The sequence below is a fragment of the Callospermophilus lateralis genome, chromosome 4 (assembly GCF_048772815.1).
Source record: "Callospermophilus lateralis isolate mCalLat2 chromosome 4, mCalLat2.hap1, whole genome shotgun sequence".
Lineage (NCBI taxonomy): Eukaryota > Metazoa > Chordata > Mammalia > Rodentia > Sciuridae > Callospermophilus > Callospermophilus lateralis.
Window position 1 is genome coordinate 161001382 of NC_135308.1, and position 24916 is coordinate 161026297.

The 24916-nt window shown below is 49.3% G+C and overlaps 1 protein-coding gene, 1 long non-coding RNA gene and 1 pseudogene across 5 annotated transcripts in view; 1 reads left to right on the forward strand and 2 right to left on the reverse strand.

Annotated features, from left to right (window-relative positions):
* LOC143398317 (uncharacterized) overlaps positions 1-24916 on the forward strand; it is a 43181-nt gene that overhangs the window by 11990 nt on the left and 6275 nt on the right. The gene's annotated exons all lie outside the window — the stretch shown is intronic.
* On the reverse strand, positions 5720-11433 carry LOC143397376 (cytochrome P450 2D17-like; annotated as a pseudogene).
* Tcf20 (transcription factor 20) overlaps positions 13005-24916 on the reverse strand; it is a 158390-nt gene continuing 146478 nt past the window's right edge. For 2 of the 4 annotated variants that reach the window (XM_076855301.1, XM_076855300.1), the window contains exons 4-6: positions 21079-21128; positions 19960-20087; positions 13005-13226 (exon numbers count right to left, since the gene is read on the reverse strand). In XM_076855301.1, coding sequence (XP_076711416.1) covers positions 20004-20087; positions 21079-21128 — 134 coding nt within the window. In that variant the 3' untranslated portion in view covers positions 13005-13226; positions 19960-20003. The remainder of the gene's footprint in view (positions 13227-19959; positions 20088-21078; positions 21129-24916) is intronic. The other 2 variants (XM_076855302.1, XM_076855303.1) reach the window with 2 other exon arrangements.

Here is a 24916-nt window from a genome sequence, read left to right on the forward strand (position 1 = left end):
GGTTGGCTCCACAGTTTAGCTGTTGTGAATTGAGCTGCTATAACATTGACGTGGCTGTGTCCCTGTAGTCTGCTGATTTTAAGTCCTTTGGGAATAGACCAAGGAGAGGGATAGCTGGGTCAGATGGTGGTTCCATTCCCTGGGCTCAATCTCTAGTACCACTCACGCGCGCGCACGCACGCACACACACACACATGCACAAAAGACAAAGACCACAAAACCCAAACTTGTTATTCAAAAAGGTGAACAAAATTAACAAACCTTTGCTACATGGAAGAAGAAAAATAGAGAAGACGCAAATTACCAAAATCAGACCTGAAGGTGGAGACGTTACTCCCGATTCTACAGAAATAAAAAGGAATATAAGAATATTTTAAACAATAGTATGGCGGCAAAGAAATGTACAAAGTCCTAGAGAAACAAAATGTACCAAGCCTGAAACATGAAGAAATAAGAAATCGGAACAGATCCTACAGTAGTGAGGTGATCGGCTCAGTGGTCAGGCCTCCAGATGCAGAAAAGCCCTGTGGCTTCACTGGAGAATTCCACCACTTAAAGTGGAACGAATACAAATTAGAACCCACCACCAGTGGGATTTATTCCTGGGATGCCAGGATACGTCAGCATCGATCAATGTCACACATCCCCTTACCAGGACAGAAGACCAAAACCACAGGACCAGCTCCGTTGACTCAGGATAAGCATTTGAAAGGAGTCATGTGCTTTCATGATGCATTCAGCAAACTAGGAAGAAAGGAGACTGCCTCAATATAATTAAACTCATAACAAAAGTCAACATAATAAAACAGCTTTTTGCCACTGTGATCAATTACCTGACAAGAACTATTTAGAGGAGGAAAGATTCATTTGGGTTCATGGTTTCTGAGGATTCAGCCCTTGGTTGGCTGGGTCCAAGGCAGAAGGGCAGGAGGAAAGCTATTCAGCTCGTGACAGCCGGGCAGCAGGGAGCAGGGACAGGAGAAGAGAAACGCTTTCCCAGCAGGCCTTCTGCCAACTAGGACCCACCCGAAGTAGTCCGTTCGGCTGTCATGGAATAATCAAATGATGGATTTGAGCCCTTATCATTGCCTAAAAGCCCACCTCTGGTCCTTGGTGCATTGGGGACCTGCTTTCAGCACATGAGCTTCGGGGGACAATAGAACAAACCATCACTCCAGTTAGGCGCAATGGCTCACGCCTGTAATCTCAGCAGCTTGGGAGGCTGAGGCAGGAGGATCGAGAGTTCAAAGCCAGCCAAAGCAAAAGTGAAGCACTAAGCAACTCAGTGAGACCCTATCTATAAATAAAATACAAAATAGGGCTGGGATGTGGCTCAGTGGTCAAGTGCCCCCGAGTTCAGTCCCCCATACTCAAAACAACAATAACAACCAGAACAAAACCCCATAACACCATGTATAAAATCCCTTCAGTTAAAATCACTCCAAGCTTCTACTATAAATTCAGGAACAGAACAAGCACCAGGTGTGCACCTGGGACCCCTGAGACTCAGAAGTGGAGGCAGAAGGATTACAAATTCAAGGCCTCTCTCAGCAACTTAGGAAGGCTCTCAGCAACTTAGCCAGTTCCTGTCTCAAAAAATCAAAAGGGGTGGGGATGCAGCTCCGTGGGAGAGCAGCAGTGATGGCCGTTCCTCCACTTCTGCTCAGCAGTTGGGACTGTGAAGTCGCAACAGGGCAACTGAGGAAAAGAGAGAAAAGGCGTCCCAGATGGACAGGGGGAGAAGGGTCTCTGTCCAGGCACGGACAGGACCCCTGACCGGGGAAAATCGAAAGTCTCACAAAAAACAGTCTCAGAAGTTGGAAACAAATTCAGGAAAGCAGAAGACACAAAGTCAACACACAGAAGTCAGCTGTACTTTTTTTTTTTTTTTTTTTGCGGGGGGTGGGGTACTGGGGATTGAACTCAGGGACACTTGACCACTGAGCTGCATCCCCAGCCCTGTTTGTTTTTATTTAGAGACAGGGTCTCACTGAGATGCTTAGCGCCTCACTTTTGCTGAGGCTGACTTTGAACTTCGATCCTCCTGCCTCAGCCTCCAAGCCAGATGGGCATGCTCAGCTAAACTTTTATAAACTAGCAATGAATCATGTGAGGATGAAATTACAGAAACAAACAGGCAATGCATAAAATTTAGCAATTAAGTAATTTGAGGAAATGAAAGATGCGGACCTTGAAAACTACAAAGCACTGCTGAGAAGAAGACATAGGATATTTAAGATATTAAGGCTGACCCAGAAATGGAAAGAAATCCTTCATTGTTAATGGGTTAGAATAAAATATTGCTCGAGTGTCCATAGTACCCTACGCCACCTGCACACTCAATGCAGACCCCCTTTCTAAAATTCACATGGAATGTCCAGGGATCCCAAATACCCAAAGAAGTCTTGAAAAAAACTTGGAAGACTCACTTTTTCTGATTTCAAAATAGTGCCGCTTCTCCTTGATTTGTGACGGGTGCCATCTGGAAGGACCCACCTGAGGTGAAACGACTGTGCCACCCTTCACCTACTGAGATGAGCACTGCGCAGCACCGTGCTGAGCACCTGGTGTGGCCTCAGGACCGTGTGGCCGACCGGGAGCTGCACCTTCCTGCTCTTCTCTGTCAGCACCAGAGAGCCTCCTACTGCATATTACTGGCTTAAGGAAAGCTCAAAATTCAAAATCTGAAGTAAAATTTCTCCTAGGGACTGTCACTTTTCTACCATAAAATAAAAAAATTGTGTCAAACCATTGCCAGGGACTTTCTAGACAAAGCTACTCTTATCAGAACAGCGTAATACTGGTGTAAGAAAGGCATTCACAGGAAAGAATAGAAGACCCAGAAATGAGCTCCGAGGACCCTCAAGCTGCACATCAACCTTGCAGTAAAATATGGGCCACATGCCCTTGGGCAGTGGCTTACAGTGATAATGGAGCTGAAATGCTCCTATCACCTGGTCACATTGAACTCAACATTGAGCACAACTGCCTCCGCCATTCAGTAGGGTGACCTGCGCACAGGCGTGGCCTAGGAGGAGGAGGAGGCACTACCACCTGGCCCAGGTGTGTAGGGGGCTGCACCTGGGTGTATGCAGGTAAGCCCTGTGGTTCTGCAAACAAGGAATCACCTGACAGCACAGTTCTCAGAACATTCCCCCACATTAACCCTTTCACTCCTTGTGGCCAAACGATTTCCAACAACGGTGCCGACACCATTCCACAGGAAAGCACAGCCCCTTCCAGAAACGGTGCTGGGAAAACTGCACGTCCACACGCACAGGAGTGCAGCCACCCTCAGCCGGCACATGTGCAAAAATAACATTGGATCAAAGTCCCCACGTATGAACTCAAAAACCACAAGGACAAATTGGACTTCATGAAAATTGAACCCTTTGGGCATGGGAGGCTGCTCTCCACAGAGGGAGAAGGCCACACAGAGTGGGAGAAGAGGACCCCAAGAAGCACCTCTAACTAGAGCAAGGCGCACATGGAGAACAGACCACCTCTCACCCACCAGGACGCCTCCTACAGAGGATAAGCACCAGCTGGCACGGGGGCCACGCTGGTCTTCCCAGCTACCCAGGAGGCTGAGGCAGGAGGATCACAAGTTCAAGACCAGCCTCAGCAACTTAATGAGGTCCTGTCTCAGTAAAACAGAAATGGCTGGGCAGGTGGCTCAATGGCAGAGCTCTTGTCCTAGAAGGCACAAGCCCCTGGGCTCAGCCCCAGTACAGCAAGAGAGGAAGAAAGGCAGGGAGGAGGGGAAGGAACCAACCACAGAAAACAAGGGCTGCCAGCTTGGGCAGGGCGTGGAGCCTGTGCTCTGGCAGGAACCTCAATGGTAGAGCCACCGCGGGAAACAGCACAGTGGGCCTCAAAGATGGAAAGAGACTTGCCCCGTGAGCCAGAATTCCACTTCTGAATCTATGTCCACAGGAGCTGAAGGAGGGTCTCACAGACACCGCTGTACCCCCACAGTCACAGCTGCAGGTGGAGGCCAGTGTCCTCTGGCAGGTGAGTGGGTCAGGAAAGCAGGGGACAGGAGCCCTTATCCACAGAGACCCACCCCAGGGCCCCAGGGGATGCCTGAAGCTTTGCACGATCCACCCTGCACACTGTGCTGCTGTCCCTACCCACTCATGCCCACCAGGGTTAATTTGTAGCCTGGGCAGGGACGATAACACGGCTGACCCGGAAGCTGGCCAGCAGTGACCTGCAGTGAGGGTCTGTGGGCTTGGTCTCCTGCCAAGTATCCTATTGTCCACACCCGCCCTTCACCCTTACTCTACAGTGGGAGAGTAATACCTGTACCTTAATACCCAGGTGATAAGATGAAGTGATGCAAGCTAATTTATAAATTAGATGTAGTTAATAACAAAAACTGATAAGAGAACTATTAACAACTACACACCATGAAATGAAAGCTATTGGAATGTGGTCCCATTCTGTCAGAACATCTTATTATACCTCACGTGTCCTTTGACTCTTATGATAGTGTGAGGTGCTGTGCTACCTGGGTGGTGAAATGAAGTGACAGTTGTGTTGTGATGTGGCATTAGGCTATTATTGACCTTTTTACTTGAAGACAAGCATTGGAGTGTCCTACAGTTGAGCTGATCACCAAGACCCCTACAAAGTGACTAATGGGCTAGTAGCAAATACAGTATGGATACTCTGGGCAAAAGCATCATTCATGTCTGTAATGAGCAGGATGAAGGGAGAAGTCAGGAGATTTATATTGATCTCTTCAGAATGGCATCCAATTTAAAATTCACAAATTGTTTATTACTGGAATTTTCCACATAAGACTTTTTGGACTGTGGTTTTCCATTTTCATATGAAACCAAGGAAAGAGGAACAGGGATACAGAGGGACTACTCTGCAAAGAAATGTTACTCTGCTTAAAAAGGAAGGAAGCCCTGGTGCTTGCTATGGCATGGATGAACCTTGAGTACATTACCTTTAGGGAAATAAACCAGTCATAAAAGATGTGGATGATTCCATCATAGAGAGGAGCTTGTCAGGGGTCAAGATCGGACCAAAGAAATCAAGTGGCAGCCACAAGACAGGCTTATTGTATATCAGGGTTCCAACTGGAGGCAGGTTGGGGAATTGGTGCCCCTTCTAGTAGAGCACAGCACAGAGTTGGTAGGGAGATGGGGCAACAATGAAGGCAAAGACACCACGGTCACTGGGCCAGGCTTGTCCAGGGGGCACTGAGAAGCTAAAGCGCTGCAGGAGGCAGGTGAAGAAGAGGGAGAGCTCCATGCGAGCCAGGGGCTCCCCAAGGCAAACGCAGTGGCCTGTGGGGGGTGCCGGCTCAGTGTGCCTGTCCTTGGCCTCCACCCCTCCAAGGAGCCCTGGGGAGGGACAGGGAGGCCCCACAGGCACCTGCTGAGAAAGGCATGAAGGCCTCCTGCTTCACAAAGTGGCCTTGGGCATCCAGGAAGTGTCCAGGGTGAAAGCGGAGGGGCTTCTCCCAGACAGTCTCATCCTTCAGCACAGATGACAGGTTGGTGATGAGCATCATCCCCTGGAGGAGATGCCTGCCATGAGCAGGGACTGGGAGGGATGACATAAGGACCCCTCTACTGAACCAGGCTGGGCAGACTCTAGTTGGTCCACACTGAACCCCTGGAAGTAACCCTTGGCCCCAGAAGATTCTAGCATCCTTGCTGATAAAATAGTAGGGCCAGATGACAAGGTCCCGTGCAGGTTCTTATCCTTGAAGCTGCCCAGGGTTCCCTTTGGCCTGTACCAGGCAGAGGGTGATTTGGTGTAGAGAGAGAGGAAGCTACCAAATGACCCAGGCCTGGTGCTGGGTTAGTGGGTGATGCACAGCACAGGTCCCACCTTGCCTGGCCTCAGGCCTCACAGGACCCTCGGCCCACGTCCCCTAGCCCGTCTCAGGCAGCCCCACCTCACCTTCTCCACCTCCACCAGGAAGGCGTCAGTCAGGTCTCGCGGTGGCTGGGCTGGGTCCCAGGTCATCCTGTGCTCCTCCAACAGCTCATCCACCAAGGCCATGAAGGCCTTCTGTGCAGGGAAGACCCTGCCAGGCAGCCCTGGGATGCGCAGGAGAACAGGGACAACATTAGCACCTGTGACAGCCACAGAGGGGACCTGGGTCCTTCCTGTGCTCCTCACTCTCCTGGACCACACTCAGGTCCCAGCCTCCTCCAGGGTGGATCCAGGCCTGCCTGTCCCACCCAGTGTCCAGCTCCCTCCCCAGAGCCAGCCTCCAAGCTCTCTGCTGGCCTGGGCTGCCGGAAGGAGCAGCCCACCATGGAAATCTCGAGCTTGTGTTAGCTGGACAGAGGGCACGGGCTCATTTTCCTCTCCTGGAGCCCTCTGACCCTGGCCCACCTGTCCTGCTACTGTTTGAGATGTGCTCACCTCCAGGCCTTCCCTCTTACAGTGTCCTCTCCAGAATGCCCTCTCCCATCATCCCTGCATGCTAATCTTCCTCCTTGGAGGCCCGACGGCATGAAGGTGACCCTGAACAGACTCCCCTGAGCCCAGCACCTCTGGCATAAAGCCAGACTCCTCCTTCAGGGTGTCCTCCAAAAGGCCCAGTATCTTGGCCAAGCGCTGGTCATGATTCTCGAAGTGGTGGGCGTAGATGAGGGAGGAGATCACATTGCACACTGCTCTGTTCAGTAGGGTCCTGGGCTAAATGGGCGTCCTGGGAGGGGGCAGCCAGTCAGAGTGTGGCCCCTGCCCATCTTATCCCCTCTTATGCCCCTCAGCCCATCACCTTGTTGGCAAAGGTGGTACAGAGGCACCTCCTTGATCACCCATTGCTCCAGGGACTTCTTGCCCAGGTCGAAGTTGTGCATGGTGGACATGGAGAAGTGCTGCTGCTCGCGCCAGGCAGGTCCATAAGTTGCCAGGACCACTTGTGGGAATGGGTGGGTATGTGCACCTATCCAAGAGCAGCTGGCTGTGTCCTTGGCACTGCCCCTGCCATTGCACTCCTCCCATGGGTACCTGCCCACCTTTGCCTGCCCACAGACTTTGACCATGATCTACACAGCCTTCTTTTCCAGGTTTTGCTCCCAGGCCTTAACGACATTGCCACCCCATCAGGCCCTGCCTCACCCTCTTCGCCATTTGCCTTTGGACTGTGGCCTAAGGCCCAGGTGCTGGTAGGTGGGCATTGGCGGGTGGTCAACAGTATACTTGCTGCATTTCAGCACCTCGTATATAGCTACCAGTCCGTTGACCAGGACGCGGGCTTCCAGGCTAGCTGCAAACTGAACACATCCCCAAACTGGTGCCGTAGCTGTAGGCAAAAGGTCAGGGTGCCCATCAAACTGAGGTCCCTGCCAAAATGCAGGGCCCAGATCACTGGGCAAGTCTTGGGGAACTCAGGTCAAACAGGGCAAGGAAGACTCCTGGTGTCTTTTTTTTTTTTTTGCAGTTATGGGGATCAACTTGGGACCTCAGCCATCCTAGGCAAGCACTCTACCACTGAGCTGCCTCCCCTGCCCAAGATCTGGTGGGCCACACCTGTTATGGTGGAGAAACTCACGTTGGATCCAACCACCTAACTATGTCCTTGTCAGAGGTGGCCAGAGATTGTCCATGGGGACCACTAGCATCCCACTTTACAGAGGAGATAGGTTCACAGAGGTAAGCAGTGAAGCACAAGCCCCACCGCAGCCAAAGAATTGGTCACTGTTCCTCTCTCAACCCCCTCCCCCATCCCTAAGATCTTTCCCTCTGATAGATTCAGAAGGGACTGGGGCCTACATAATATATGCCCTGTCCCACAGGATCCCAGACCCATTGCCAAGTCCTGCCCCACCTCCTGGCCTTTGTCTTCCCACACCTTTGCTCTTGGAAAGTTCAGGGTGTCCTCGGGCTCTGGAGTGCCCTCTCCCATGAAGCCTCTCAAACCTGCCTCCTTTTAGGGCCCAGCTCCCTGTACAGCCTGTAGCTTTACCCACCACCCATGTCTGTTGCTGGAGGGCCACTTCATCTTCCTCACCTTGTACCGAGGGTATGGCATGTTCTGGAAGTCAATCTGCAGCAGGTTGCCCAGCCCGGGCAGGGGCAGGGGGCCTGGCAGGTAGCGTGCAGCCCAGCGTTGGCGCCGGTGCATCAGGTCCACCAGGAGCAGGAAGACAGCCACGGTCACACACTAGAGCCCCGTGAGCAGCCCCATCATTTCCTGCTGTCCACTGGATTTGAGAACACCTAGTGTCCCTTGTCACCCAGGACCTGTCAACTTCCTAAGTGCTCAGTCAGGGCCCTTCCCTTATAAAGGAGCTGAGGCTGCCCCGTGCCCTCTGCTGGGAGCCAGGCTGCTCTGATGACTGTGCAGGCAGAGAGTGCAGGGAGGAGCCAGGGCAGGACAGGTGCAGGGGCAGCTGCACAGGTCCTTGCCTCTCCTGCCCTCTCCAGGTGACAGCCAGTGGAGAGGTGTCACGTAAGCTGGACTTGCTGGTCCTGAAGGGCTGGATACTGGGGCATGGATCACATGAGGATCTTGGAAATTTCAGTGTGTCCTCTCCCAAAGTCCACATTCAAGAAGAGGCACAGAAAGATCAGACAGCTGAATGCCATGCCAGCAGTTCTTTGAGGGACATGGGGGACATTGTTGGAAGAGACGAAGGGACTGACTGGCAACCTTCAGACCAAGGCAACCTGGCTGTGGGGTAAGGTGCCACTGGGAAGTCCTGTGTGAGTGGGTGAGGGGTAGCAGGAGGAAGGTGGCTGGAGTCTGAGGCTTTGCAAATTTGGTCTAAGTGGAGATCAGTTTTGAGGCCTCTCAACCGACCAGGAAGGCAAGATCCACTTACACCCGGGGGACTTCTCAGGTCCGGTCTGTGGCCTCCCATTTGGCTCAGCTGAGGGTTTCTGCCTAGTTGGCAGCAACTTCCTTCCCGTAACTGTCAGAGAAGCGTGGCAGACTGGCAGGATGGTCTGAATGTTTGTCACATGGTGGCCTTTGTCTATCCCCTGCTTCTTGGTGTCAAGCCTTCCCTCAAGCAGTCATCCTAATGAGGGTACAGGCTGCGTCCTCCTCATGGCAGAGGCCTGTGGTTCAAGATGCGGCAGCCATGAGAAAACCCTGCAGTAAGGAGGTTCATACTTTCCAATGATTGGCACTTATGTGCCAGGCCCTGCTGGTCACAATCCCCATGCTCCAACTCATTATTCTTCCTCAGCCACCACAGGGAGGTGGTTTTATGTCCCCAAGGCAGAGGAGACATCACATAATGAGGTTAAAACCACAATACAGCATCAGGATCCACATCCACACTCCCAACTCTAGCTCTCCACTGTTTTTGCAGGATATTTTGTTAATGGCCAGTACAGAAATTCCCTAGAATTTATTACTTTAGAAAAATACCCCTCCTCCCAACCTGGAACTACAGTGGGATACCTGTCATAGGGTAAAATGTGCTGAGTACTGACAGGCCCTCTGTCACTGTGGTGAGACCCAGCACCTCACCATATGGCAGCAAGGAGGCTGACTAGAAGTTCTAGGCCCTTGTTCCCCCCTAGGGAGATATATCCCACCAAAGTACCATTTTGAGAATTCTAGAAATCAGGAGACTGTAGTACTCAGCCAGTGCAGAGTATTTTCCTGGTCTTTAACCTTCTCCCCGACAGGCTAAACTCCCAATTCCATCCAGCTCCTCCCTGGAGACAGAAAGGAGAAGATGATTGTGTTCTACCTTCTGGTTTGTCTTGATACCAGGTGGGCTGCCCTTATAGATGCAGTTCCACAGGCAGGCACTGGGGGGAGCAGGAGATTACAGGCAGTGGAATACTCTCAGAAATAAGAAATGGAAAACTCCAGAGGTGGACCAGTCTCTTTGGGAGTTAATGGGTAGCTTTAGTTTTGCAAGAAGAAACAGTTCAGGAGATCAGCTGCACAACAGCTTGGACATACTCAACACTACTAAGCTATCTACTGTCTAAAAACAGGTTGATTCATTTCATGTGTTTTTAAAAGTAATTTAACCTTTATTTTTATGTGATGCTGAGGATCAAATTCAAGGCCTCATACATGCTAGACAAGTGCTCCACCACTTGCTCCAACTCATGTTGTTGATTTTTACAGCTTAAAAAAACATTAGTTTTTTTTAAAAAGAGCCACTATACACCTCTAAGAATGGCCAAGATCAGAAACACCACCACCACTGAATGCTGGGGAGGATGTGGAGAAACAGGAGCACAAATTCATTGCTGGTGGAAATGCAAAATGGAGGAGCCACTGTGGAAAACAGTTTGCCAGTTTCATACAAAAACTATACTATTCTTACCTTATGAGCCAAATTGTGCTCTTTGGTATCGATCCTAAAACTTAGAATATAGAAACCTGCACTTGAAGTTTATATGGGTTTCATCTGTAATTGCTAAAACCTGGAAGCAACCAAGATGCCCTTCAGCATGTGGATGGATAAACTGTGGTACATCCAAACCAATAGAATATTATTTGTCAGTAGAAATGAACCATGAACACGTGAAAATACATGAAGGAACCATAAATGCATATTACTAAATGAAAGAAGCCAATCTAAAAAGGCCACATAACGTATGATTCCAACCACCTGACCTTCTTCAAGAGGTGAAACAATGCAGACAATAAAAAGGTCAGTGGTTGCCAGGGGTAGGGGCAGGGAGAGATAAATAGTTGGAGCAGTGTTTTAGGGCAGTGAAACTACCCTGTGTGAGACCATAATGGAGGATATATGTCATTATAAATTTGTCCAAACTCATAAAATGTACACCCGAGAGAACCCTAATGTGAACTGTGAACTTGATGGGCAATGATGAGGTACAAGCAGATTCATTAGTCCTAACAAATGTACCACTTGGGTGGGGATGTTGACAGAGGGGGAGGTTGTATGTGGGGGGAGCAAGACACTCCATTTTCTGATCAATACTGCTGTTGACCTAAAACTGCTCTTAAAAAGTCATATTAAGAAAAAGACAGACAGACAGACAGATACACACACACACACACACACACACATGCTAACTTCAAAAGCTGCAGGAGCTGGACGGCACAAAGGCAGCTGAGGTGTGGCAGAAGCTAGAAAAATGGGAGTCCAGAGGGAAATGGGCAACAGGGTCACTCCCTAGCTTAAGGTCATCTCTGAAGCCCAGTAACACTCTGAAGCCCTGCAACGGTCACGTATCATCAGCAAATCAACAGAGGACAAAAGAATAAAAGGCAAAGTGACAAACATTTGCTGTCAGGAAAATATTTCCCTCAAGATACATATTTTTCAAGTTTTGTGGCTTAGGCCTTGACACCTGAAATCTATCAATTTCATTTTAACTGTGTTAATGCGAAGTCAAGACCAGAATGGGAAGCCAACCAGCTCAAAAGCCATCATTTCTATGCAGGTCCTGTTCAGCTGCCTGAGCATGGTCCCAAGGCTGACACAGCACACCCACCCACACCTCCATCCTGGCAGAGCAAAATGAGAAATGGACCACATTGCTTGCTATGGCCATTAAAATGAAATTAATCTGCCATTTCTGCAGTCCCAAATTGATGAGCACACAAGAACTCATTTATAATTGCTTATTTCTACCTCACAACATTCCTTCCAATATTTCTGTTCTCTAAAAAAACCTCCATTAACATTTCATTATTTTTTTATAATCTTTTAAAATTAATGTTCATTGGAAACATGTCCTTATATCAACTTGAGGAACTCTGCCTGTCCCCCCACAGGTGGTTCTACCGGCCTGAAGGAGTGGCCCAGAGGACCCCTGGGCTTTGGCTGGTTTCAGGCTCTGCTGTAAGGCCTGCCTGGCCTTCGAGAGGCAGGGGGTCGAAGGAGCCAGGTCTGATGGTGGCCTCCTCTACAGCAGAACCAAGACCACCTTTTGGGGGCTGGAGTGGGAAAAGGAAGAGACGCATTCACTTTATAGTAAATGAAAAAGGAAACAAGGTTAAAATGAAGTTTATTATTTTTTGATTTTTTTTGTTTTTTTAAATAAAACTGTTTGTGAAACAGCTATTTTATCCCCATGGCAGAGTGACCCCTGAAAGATGCACTAACCCCTTCTTAAGGCCTTAACAAGATTTTTTTTTGTACTTTTTCTTTTTTTTTTTAAACTCAGATATTTAAAAATCATACAATTTACAAAACAAAACAAAACAAAACATAATCACGTAGCATAGGGCTGCTTATCTGACAGGCCCCCCTTTTCCATTATAAAAATAGAAACAAAAAGAAGAAAGGGCTAAGTGGGTGTTCCTGGTCAGCTTACCCACCCACAACTCCCACAGAGGCTCCCCCCAGTCCCACTGCCTGTTCTGGCACAGAGGTCCAGGCCTCCTCCCGTTCCCTGGGTCCCCACGTGTCAGGACACAGATGCCTGGAATGCGCCCAGCACAGAGGGCCCCAGAGGAGGGTCCGTTGCTGGACTTTGCTGCTGCGGGGCTGCACTGCCCACTCGATGGGGCCCTAAGAGATCTCACCAGCCACAGTGACCCAGGACACAGCCTGACTCAGGGCATCTGCCAATTTCACCCCCCAAAAAGATAAAAATTTTTAAAAATAATAAATAAATAGTGTTTCTGGAAAGGAAAAAAATTTATTTATGTTTAAACATCATTCCCCCGCTCTTGAAACACGGACCATCCCCACCTCCCACCCAAAACCTTCCCACTTTGACACAGACTACGGACAAAAGGACAGTTTGGGTGTGGCTTGTTGGCTCTTCCCACTGGGGTTGGGGTCTAGTGTTCTCTGAACTGGTGTGAGACAGGCTAAAGATTAAAGCCACACCCCCGTCCTTTATGAGATGAGTTTGTTCAGTTCAATTTCACATTTCAATTTCACTGTCATTGGAACAAATTTGGAGTTAACTAGATAATTTTAAAATAGAATCAAAAGGGATAGCGCACCTTTCATTTAAACAAAGTCTTTCCAGACTAAAAATAGATTTATATATATATATTTTTTATCCCTCCCTTTTATTTCCCCCCCTTTCCCCATCAGCCCCCCTCCCCCCTCCCCCCACATTGTCACTATGGAGATTGTGTCCATGGAAACAGCCATTCCAACATCTTGGGCCTTTCTTTCCTGTGGTGTCACTGGTTTGAGTGTGAGGTGAGAACTTGGGAAGGAAGTGCTGGCAGGGCAGGCACGGCGGGGTGGGGTGGGGCGGGGCAGGGCGTGGCAGCACGGGAGGAGATTTCCATTCCATCACGAGTGTCCATCACCTGTTCATCTCCACAGTCTAACCTGGAAGACAAGCAACAGATGCTGAGCGCCAGGAATTTCTCCATGGTCCCATTGCCAACAGCCCCTGCTCTGTGGTGGCACTGGGATGGGGCTTTTGGCAGGAACCACATGCTCAGACCCCTCTGTAGATGAGCTGTGCCTCGGGACACATCCAAGACTGGTGTGGCACTGCTATGTGGCTCTGGACCTGGAGCATAGCAGAAGGCAGCACAGGTGCTTGGGCTGCACTCTGAGGGCTTCTCCGGGCACACCCACCTCCCAGAGCATGGCAAGCACTGGGGCCCGCGACTGGGCTCAGTTCTTAGTGGCAGGGTTTGGTCCTCAAAATGGCCAAGGGCACAAGGTAGCTGTGACCAAAATCTAGAGCATGCAATTTGTGGAAGGACTTCTCACAACCACTTCACAGCCTTCTCTAGTGGACACAGCCAGTTCTACACACCAACGAAGAACACTTCCCATAGCCTCTAATGGGAAGGACAGGTCTCAGCCCATTTTGGTGGCTTGCAAGAGCTGGAAGTATTAATCCCTTGGCTCCTCAGGACCCTAATGCCTCCAGGAAGAGATTCTTTCCTCTTTAGGCCAGGCTTGGGAAGGTGGTGCTGATGACCAGATGGGTTGTACCAAGAGCCTATGCAGAATGCTTCACCCCACATGCCCAGGTCTCAGAGAATCCAGTTTCCAAGTAATCAATCCAGAAAAATTACACCAGAACACGGGGATGATGGTGGCCTCAACTGCTGCTGTTTTCTGCCTCTCACAGTTCTCTAGCAACTGTGTCCCTGGGGCTCCCCTTGCTTTTGCTTCAAACCTCTCTGATAACGTCCAACAACATAGAAACCCCAGGAAAAGGCAAGTCCCTCTTCTGGTTTCATAACACTTAACTATTGTGCAAAATAGTTAGAAGGCTGGTGTGTGGGGATCTAAGACTGTACTATTCACATGCCTGTGTGCATACACCTGTCCTTGCTAAAAGGAGGCTCCTAAGTGCTTGACAAAAACCACCACTAAACAGGAAGACATGTTGCAGAGATAGTAGTACAATGTTCATCATGCTGGGATGACAGTAGAAACAAACCCCAGGCCTCTAGCTACCAGGCCCCAGGAATGTGGGCCAATGGTGGAGGCATCCTTCCATTTTCAGAATGTACATAGATGGCACAGCATGGCCCCCCTGTATCTAAAGGTGGCTCTGGGCCTCACAGGTCACCCCAATGGTCTATGCTTCCTCTACCTCCATTCTACCTCTCCCCAGCAGCCCAGAGAGATTTTTCTACCACCTATCTGGCTTTCCTGAGGCCAGGGATGCAGGAAAGGGGAGACAAACAGCATTAGACAAAAGTCCTTGTGCCTTCTCTGATACCACTCCTTAGGGACCAAAGGCCCTTTGTAAATAACATGACAAGGGCTGAGTTAATAGGCACCTCAAGGAACAATCAGAAGGCAATTTTGCTGGGGATCCAGGGTGTCTGTGTGAATTGTCAGATGCCAACGTAGCCTCTCCAAGACTCTGCTTGTGGGAAGAAGGCACGGCAGGGTTTGCACTCTCATAAGTGCTCAGCCCTCTTGGGTTTGCATTCCAATCCTGCTCACTACTCAGCATAGCAGGCCCACACCAGACCCCAACCTCAGAATGAGGCACATTGCAGCATCTACGTCTGCCTGGCCAGCTGGTTCTGTGTTGTTGACCTTGGACCTGCCTCTGGGTGCCAGTGTTGCATAGGGAGTGGTCGCACAGGCAGTGGCAGTCCTTCAGCACCTTCTGCCTCAAGCCTTCCAAACAAGGAGTTTTTTACTGATTAGACTGGCCCAAACACATGATCTCCTGAAGGCAAAGGACCCTAAACTTTTTCAGAGTTACTTAAAAACAAAAACTGTTCTTTCAGGTTGGATGTACTCCTGTAATCCCAGCAGATTGACAGGCTGAGGCAGGAGAAGCACAAGTTTGAGTCTGGGCAAATCAGCAAGAGCCTGTCTCAAAATTTATAAAAGTGAAACAACTGGTGATAAGAATACTTGGCCCAGTATGTTTGAGGCCCTGGGTTCAATCCCAGGTACTGCAAAAAACCACACTCTTCCTTTCATAAGGAGAAGAGGAAGGAAGGACTTACTTTGTGCCAGAAACTGAGCTAGAAGCTTAATAGATGTCCTGTCTCATGGTAAAACCAAGATGCCTGAACCTCTTCAAGATGAGAAAGCTGAAGCTCAGGGAGGTGACACCTGTGGCCCCCGGCTATATAGCTGGTTGGAGGTGGAAAGGGCTGATAGCCAGCAAAGCTCTCCTGTGTGGGCCCCATGGACTCTGTGCCCCACTGCATGGAATGTGGCTAAGAGGAGAGAGCTGGGCCCCAGGCAGTAAACCCATCACAGCTGCTGGGCCAAGTGAGCTCTCTGACACTCCACGTTGAGGATGGTCAAAGGCACTGTGATGCTCAGCTGCCAGGGCACAGGGTTTCAACCTGGGCCAAAGCTGCCTCAGGCTCCCCAGGCTCCTCCACTCTGTGGCTTGAGCCTGGGATGGATGACACCACCTCTGTAACCTTCTACACCTGACACTAAGGCTGTTTCTCCCAACTGCAGCAGGCATCCATCAGCTTGACCTGCGGACCCTGTTCAACCTGCCAAGATTCCCCCAGAGTGGGTTACCTCATCTCTACAACAGACACTCGATTCCTACCAGAGAGGGACTGGGTGGAGAAGTCTAATTCTGAATTGTTCTTGATTGCTGACAGGGTCAAAGAGTCCGTTCCTCTCTGGGATGCACTCATCTTTAATAGGCACACTCGGCACCACTGTGGGTAGGGCATAAGATTGCAAAGGTGGCCCTGGCCCTCACAAATCTTCCAGTCACAAGTATATAATGTGACAATGTGGTGAAGCTAGAAAGGCTGCAGAGTGGGGAAAGAGGGTGTTTTAGACTGAGATTTATAAAGGGAAGGCTTCTGAGGAAGAGGAATTTGTAATCTGACATCCAGAAAATGAGAAGGAGCCCCCACATGAAGACAGGCAAGCAAAATGTGCACACGCAAAAGCCTAGGGGGAGGCAGCCTGGCCCTGAGCAGACCAGTGGCTAGGAGCCTGGAGAGCCTCTTCAGTGACTTCCACCAGCCTTTGGGAGAGGGGGCTAGGAGGCAAATGCGACAAGAACCTCCAAAGAGGAGACTGGCTGGATCTCTGATAACATAGGACTGGAGGCCAGAGTTTGCTGAGACTGCCCGCTGCTGTGAGGCAGGGCTCTGGGCAGAGCAGGTGGCCACTGTAGGGGTGCCACAGCCTGGCTGGTGCCAGTGAGGAAATATGGACAGACTCAGTTTTCCCTCTGGAGGAGGAGAACCCCAGGACTTCCCTAGATGAGCCTGAGAGGGGAGGGAGCTCCAGAAAGAGCCACTCACTCATCCGTGGACAGGCTGTACAATGCCCAGCTCCAGGGCAGAGAGGGTCTTGCCCTTTCCCTTCCATGGAGGGTCTGCAGAAGGTGTGTAGGTAGGTGGCATCCTCTTGCACCCAGGACAGAGCATCAGTTGGGATAAGGTTACTGCTACTCATCCACTAGATCACAGGGCCTGGCAGGAAGCCAGGGGCCTCCTTGTTTACTACATGACAAGGAGAGCCAGGAGTCCCATTGTACAACCCCATTCACTAGCTGAGATGAGGCCAGAGAGACAGAATCTCAGAACAAGGACAGTGAGCAAACACAGGCCCACCACACTGCTTCCTCACCTCAGAAACGTTAGGAGGCAGCAGACTAGATGGCTGTCCAAGAACCTCTCCTCTCTGGCATTCTTGGCGTGGTGAGAAACAATTATGAGGAGCCCCACATGCTGGGGTAGGGTGTGGAGAATAAAATCTCCTAGCCCCAGCCCTCGTATTTTCTGATAGAAAGGGCAGTTGCAAGGTCTCCTTGCTGCCTTGACCCCCTGTAGCTCTAACTGTGAGAAACTTGCAGCCAGGTACAGCTGCCTGTGTGCCCAACACTTGCTGAGGTGTAACCAAATTCTCATATGGTTGACACTGTTACTTTTTTGGGGGGGTGGGATGGGGGGCACTGGGATTGAACTCAGGGGCACTCAACCACTGAGCCACACCCCCAGCCCTATTTGCATTTTACTTAGAGACAGGGTCTGAGTTGCTTAGCACCCCGCTTTTTGATGAGGCTGGCTCAAGATCCTGTCTCAGCCTTTGAACTCAAGATCCTCCTGAGCTGCTCAGATTATAGGTGTGCACCACCGTGCCCAGCTTGGTTACTTCTCTTTTTATAGAAGAAACTGAAACACGGAGACATTAAGCGTCTTTACTCCAGTCACATAGGACTTTCCATACGCTTTGTGTGAGAAAGTGGGATGACAGGAGGCAGGACACAGATGCACACCCCACTGTCCCTTCCCTATCTGGGTCCCCAATAATGGTAGTTCTTTGTTCTCACCATGGACCCCAAGGTGAGCACTCCTTACGAGCAAGAGTATTTTCTGTCCCTGATCACTGGGGTTTCTACACAATTCAGCAGTATACCCTGGGCCTGAAAGATGGTGATCGCCCTCAGTATAACTGCTGAACTGAGAAACCAGTAAAAGGAACCTGCCTTGTGGGAATGGCCTATGGAGAGAACATTCCAGATCGATGAGGCTGGGTGCAGTGTCCATCCTTTCTCTCAAGAGTGACTGCTCCAACCTCAATAGACTGAGGTTTCCCAAGTGATGGGCCAGGTCCTGCACTTAAGCAGTGCTGCAGCCTGGGGAGGATGGAGGGTGAAGCTGACCATTCAGCTCCAGAGCTGAGGCCTTGTCAGCTGAGAGGTCCATGCTTTCCCAGACCCACCTACCAAGCCCAGACTTTCTTTTTCTCTAACACATGCTGGAATTCAGGACAAAACCAAAAAGTGCTAAATAGCAAATGGCTCTTTCCTTAACCAGCCCTTCTAGGGCACATTTCAGAAATTCTTCTCATGGTCTTCCACAGAACTTGACTCTAACTGTCTGGGACAGGTGCATCAACATGGATGTGTTGCCTAGGCACAGCGTTATCTCAGCCCAGAAAAGGGCCGATGCAACAGTTGTTAAACCACCCACACTGCTGCACACTGCTCTGAGGGCTGATCAGAGGGGTCCAGGAGTACTGGCAAGAAGAGTAGCCCAGTGACTTCTAAAAGTGCAGTAGCCGATGAGGACGACTTACTGCAGTCCACAGGGCTCCGTTTGCTCATTTGGTTCCTGTGACCCAAGAACCAATCACCTCTCCTGCTCTGCTCTGCTCCCTGCATTGCCAACCCTGCTCCCTGCAAGAGGCAAAGAGAAAAGCATTACAGCAAAACACTCAGCACCCCAGTAGGAAGCACTGGGGAGCCCCCACCTGGACCCTGACCTATTTCACAGCAGGGCCACAGGGGCCTTCTCTGAGGTCAGCACTGGGTACTGCTTAAGAAACAAACACCTTCTCTAAGGAGGAAAACCACCATATTCTGGGATGAACTTGACTTCCCTCATATTACTATGGGTTATTTTAGAGAAAGGCAGAAATCTTTTTAGTTGTAACCCAGGATTCTACAGAGAACATTCAGGGATGTGGTACTGCCCAGAGGAATAGTCTCTGTGGCTATGGGGGTTAGAGTCCTGGAGGCCACACAGAAGCCTCCATTTAGAGAGAAATAAGCCCCCGGAGAACACCTCTAGGACAGCTGCAGCCACGATTGCCAGATACATTCCCTTCTCCTTTCTCCTCTTTATATACTACTGGTCCTCAGCCCCCAGTGGCTGCATGGGGCAGGGAGGGTGAGAAAACAATGTGGTGGAGACGCCCTGTTATAGATCCCTCAGCCCTACACCCCGTTTTTCACAGGAGCAGGCTGGCCATGCCCCACATGCTCAACGGTGCAGCCAGATCTCTGGAGATTTTCAAGAGTAAAATTAAATCAGATGCTGAAGTCTACTAAATCTCTGAGAGGATTTTCCTTCTCTTTGTACTTCTGCGAAAAGGGATCTTTCATGGTACTAGGGGAAAAAAGATTTCAAGTAGGAAAACTTAGAGAATGTTCTGTTTTTCAAAGGAAAACATACTAAAAGCTTTACAGAAACGCGGTCAATTGAAAAAAAGAGACCTTTGGTTAGACCCCTGAGGAGAAGGAAACAACAGGCAGATGGCAGAAGTCCCCTGCCCAAAGGGTCATCCAAAAGATGGTCACAATGCCCTCAGGACCACCAATCCTGAGGCCTGCTCCCCAGCAGTCCCGAAGGGCTGACTTCAGAAAGTCATCTTGGGTCTGGGGTTGTGATTCAGCGGCAAAGTGCTTGCCTAGCACACGTGAGGCCCTGGGTTCGATCTCAGCACATAAAAAAAAAATAACAATAATAAATAAAATAAAATTATTGTGTCTATCTACAACTAAAAATATTTTTTTAAACTTTATTTATTTACTTTTATGTGGTGCTGAGAATCTAACCCAGTGCCTCACATGTGCTAGGTGAGCACTCTACCACTGAGCCACAACCCCAGTCCCCTAAAAATATTTTTAAAAGTTAAGAAAAAAAAAGAGTCACCCTGACCAGCTGGCAGTAGACAGGTTTGAAGCCCTCACCACACTCTGGGGAGTGAAGAAACAACTGGAGAGCCATTTTATCCACCTGGTGCTAGCATCCACACCATTAACTGTTGGTGGTGCAGCCTGGGGCCAGCAGGAAGGCAGAGGCCACAGCACCACTGGGAGCCAGGCAGGGGTGGTGGAGCCTGGCTGGCCCCAACTCACCTGTGCTTGCTGTTCTCTCCATTCCCACGCGCACACTGCCCCCCTCACCCCCGCTCCGACTGCTCTGTGCTGAGGCTGCCTTTCGCGGTCTTGTTCTGCAAGGGGGGGAGAGGGCACGGAAGGGGAGGCTGATGCCAGCAGAGCCATGAGGAGAAACAACAGGGACAGAGGAAAGAGTGTGGGAGTCAGGGAGGGCAGAGGCGAGGACAGGGACAGCACATGGAAAAGGAAGAAAAAGCAGAGTCAGTACTGAATGACAAACAGGAGACACCCAGATAGGGCTTTCTGAGGCAAAATGTGACCATTAAGTAAAAATAAAGAGAATACTGTCAGACCCTATGATCTACCTCTGGAAATATTTTTTAAAAGAAAAATCATAAGCATCCTTCAAAAGTGTTTTGAGGATAGACGTCTCCAGATGTCTCTCTAATACTTTCAGGCCGTACTTGGAGATTGAAGACTGTGAGTAGCCAGTGACCACCAGGTGTCAGTGTGACCTCAGCCAGACAGGACGGTCACTGCAGGAAACGTCAGGTGGCAGTGGGTTCCAACCCAATCCTTTCCTGGGGCTCTCCATCCCTATCTTGATACCTCGGAAACAGCCCATTCACGTCCTCATCTTGCACCCTTCCCAAAGAGATGGCCAACAGACCCTCTTTTGGGAAGTGGGGCAGCAGTACCCACTGACTTGTATCATCAGGTTGCTTCTGCAGCAATACAACCTGGAAGAGACTGTGAGTTTCCCCCGAAGCCCTGGAGTCAGTGCCTTTGCTTCCACAGCACGCCTCCCACCCCTTACCACATGTCAACCTGTGAACTGGGGTTCTAGTAAAGTCCAAGTCAGTTTCACTGAGTTTGATCTTTTAATCTCTCTTAATGAATGGACAGCTCCCCCGCCACCTTCCCCACTGCCCCCCACACCACATAGGGTGCCAGCCCCTATGCCTGGCGTCTCCCTTCAGCATCATGCCTCTCTACACTCCCAGAGCCAGAAGCAGGCCAGCAGCCCAAGGAGCAGGTGGGAACAAGAATGGATGAGTTCCTCGATGCCTGGGCTTTAAGTTAGAAAACCACCCCAAGCCCCACTGCGAACACCGGCTCTGGAAGCCTCTAACTCACCTTGTGCTTGGGGCACCTCACCGAGAAGTTTTCCTCATGTAGCAAACAATCTGCAAGAAAGAAGGGGACAGATGGAGCCTATGTGCGTTGAAATAGCCAGACCCACATGTGGCCCCTTTCCAGGATCAACAGTGTTAGACCTGAAAGCAAGAGGCCCCTGCACTGTGATTTCTTTCTGGTTTTTTTTTTTTTTTTTTTTAGTACTGGGAATTGAACCCAGGGCACTTACCCACTGAGCCACATCCCCAACCCTATTGTTTTGTATTTTATTTTGAAACAGGGTCTTTAGGGTCTTGCTGAGGCTGACTTTGAACTTGCGATTCTCCTGTCTCATCCTCTAGAGCCACTGGAATTACAGGAGTGAGCCATGGTGCTGGGTTTGCACTGTGATTTTATATATATATATATATATATATATATATATATATTTAGTTGTAGTTGGACACAATACCTTTATTTTATTTATTTTTATGTGGTGTTGAGGATCAAACCCAGGGATGCTAGGTGAACGCTGCACTGCTGAGCCATAACCCCAGCCCCTTGCACTGTAATTTCTAAGAGGAAAACATCAGTAACACACCAGATGAACTATGGTACCTTAACATGATAGAATATCAGTCACTTAAAAAGTTAAAATTTTTAAGTAGTTAATAATGTGGGCAAACACTTATGATATAAAACTAACTGACCAACCAAGAAATACAAATGTATAGGTACATTCGTAATTTCATTAAAATGTTTTACATGCATAAAAAAAAAAAACCTGAAAGGAAATCTACCAAAATATTACAGAGGTTCTCTTTGGGTAGTATTAGAGGCGATTTTTTTTTTTTTAAGAGAAAGAGAGAGAGAGAGGGGGGGGGGGTGGGAATGAATTTTTTTTAATATTTATTTTTTGGTTTTCGGCGGACACAACATCTTTGTTTGTATGTGGTGCTGAGGATCGAACCCGGGCTGCACGCATGCCAGGCGAGCACGCTACGCTTGAGCCACATCCCCAGCCCCAGGTGATTTTAATTTTATTATTTTGTTCTGTGTTTCCATGATGGCTCACATTTAATAACCAGAGATAATCCCCAAATAATTTTTTGAGGGGAGGGTACTGGGACTTGGAGACACTCAACTACTAAGCCACACCCCCAGCCCTATTTTATATTTTATTTAGAGACAGGGTCTCACTGAGTTGCTTAGTGCCTTGCTTTTGCTGAGGCTGGCTTTGAACTCATGATCTTCCTGCCTCAGACTCCTAAGCCATTGAGATTACAGGCATGTGTCACCATACCTGGCCAAATAATGCTATTTTAACAATTCTTTTTTTTTTTTTTTTTAAGAGAGAGAGAGAGAGAGAGAGAGAGAGAGAGAGAGAGAGAGAGAGAGAATTTTAATATTTATGTTTTAGTTATCGGCAGATACATCATCTTTGTTTTGTATATGGTGCTGAGGATCGAACCTGGGCCGCACGCATGCCAGGCGAGCGCGCTACCGCTTGAGCCACATCCTCAGCCCCTAACAATTCTTAATTCTAGGTTAACCCCACTCCACAGGCTCATGGCAAAGCCTCCTCACAAAGACACCTGAAATCTAGAGGCATTTCTCCTCTATTGAGAGCCCAGGTGGGCCTGAGAACCCTGCTGTCACCTGCATCCCACAATCCCTGGACACACAGGAGACACCCCCAATACAAATCACATGATCTGCACTGAATGCTTCACAGGAAAGTAAAATCCCATGAGGGTGGTTTTAATCCTTGGAGGAAAAGGGATTTATTCCAACTTTTGACATGTGACAGCATTCTCAATGACAGCAAGGATGCATCTCCCTCCAGGCGAGTCGAGCTCCACGTACAAGGCAGGGCATGGAGCTGGCGAGAAAACCCAGAGTGAGCCCACCCTACACACCACAGCTTCTGCAGGCTGGCAGCCAGGTCACTGGTGCAGGACTTAGTGACAAAATGGTAATAAATACCGATCCCACATTCTCAGAAATCTCCTGAGCACCATGGCAGGAGGCAGCCTTGTTGAGTTTATGATTTAACTGGTTTAAACCTAGATCCAGATTCACAGCCTGTGTACCCACAGATTTCAAGTGAAATAGTTGTAAGCAAAGGAACACTCAAATGAAAAATTTTTAAGTCCTCAATATCCCGAACAAATCAAAAAAGGAAATTTCAGAACTTGTCCAAACTGATAACATCACTACCTGGCCTTGGGAGTTTTTGACTTATAGAGGATGGGCCGGCAGTCTTCTCTGCTCCCAGGGCCCAAGAACTCATCGAGTCATCTTCACTAACCTCCAGGCCCCTTTCCCAGCAGGCAACTTGCATGGCAGTAAATGAAATGTGTTAATTTAAAACCCACAAGTACATAGCGTGACCAAGGCTCCTGCTGTTCCAATCTGCCAGAGAGTTTATAAACAGCAGGAGACAGACAACTGGAGCTTGGGAAAGCACGTCCTCCTCACCTGGGCTCTGGCAGTGCTACATGGCAATCTCTACCCTGGGCCAAAAAGAAAGTACAGCATCATGAAGCTCGGCCACTCTGATGCCACAGAGGCTTACAGAACCAAAGATGGGGGTCATGTTGTGGCAAAGGGTGCCATCAAAGGGAGCACAGGTGGCTCAGTTCCCCTCAGAGCCACAGAACAGTGACCAGATGTGACAGACCACTGGTAAAAACGTGTCTGAAGTTAGGGAATGTCTTCCTGAGTTAAATGCAGGAAAGAAATAAAGTACATACTAAGGGCAACTGGGACCTACTGCCAGGTATTTTTGGAACAGAAGTCTCCTAGAGAAACTGCCAGACACAGTGCCCACCTCTGCCCCAAAGGAACACTGTATCAACAAGTCCTTCTTTTAGTTCTTGTACATATCCACAGGCTGCAGGAACTGCAGTTCCTGCCCCTGGCAGGGTCAGAACCAGTGAGAGAGCTCAGAAACCTGGAAGGACATGGGGGTGCCTCTTCTATCCTGTCTCCAGTCAGGTCCTGCTCAGGGCAAGAGTAAAGAGCAGGAGGAAATCTAGTAAGTGCTCTCTAATTGGAACAAGCGCCTGTCCCCTTCAGTGGCCAGCCAACATCAGTCTCCTGATATGTTTTCTTTGAAGAAAAAGAAACTAACCCTACACTATCCAGAGGGCCTGGTCAGTATTTCCACAGGTTGAAGTAAAAGCAAATAGCTTGCTGGATCATGACATAAGCTGGGAAAGACTCACAAGGTGGCCAAGTCAAGATAGCTTCCAGAAACAAAGACCAACTCCCAGGACAGAATGCCACTTTCCTTTCTCACTATTAAAGGCCGAGTGACTTTGCTGAGCTCCTCATAAAGCTTCTGATAGTCCTGACATCTACACGGGCCCCAGGCTGAGGAGAGCAATCTCAAGGATGAGGTGAAAAGAGGGGTCTAATGTCCTTTGGATCTGCTGGGCATCAGATACTACCTCCAGTTCAGCTACACTCTACCTTAGCACTACTGTCTTCCACACAGCTTTGCTCAGGGGCAGGGTTAGGCTCTTGAAACACATGGAGGGGAATAATGGGGCACTGGGACTGGTTTCTGTGATGCAGATGGCTTCCCCTCCATGATGGGGGCAAGACCCTCAGTAATCCAGAATGGTCCATACAGGGCTTTGCCTCTGCTACTGCAAGATCAAAGTCTGCAGCAGAAAGAGCAGCTCTGAAATGCTGCTGCAAAGGTGGCTGCAGAGTAAAATTCCCAGCTGTGTTTCTTCATGAGAGTAAAAGGAAAATCCCCTCCAGGCAAGATTCTTTATGCACAGTAGAATTATTAATGAGCTACCACAGCCCTTTTTTCCTTCTGTCTTAATTGTTATGGCTCATTGCA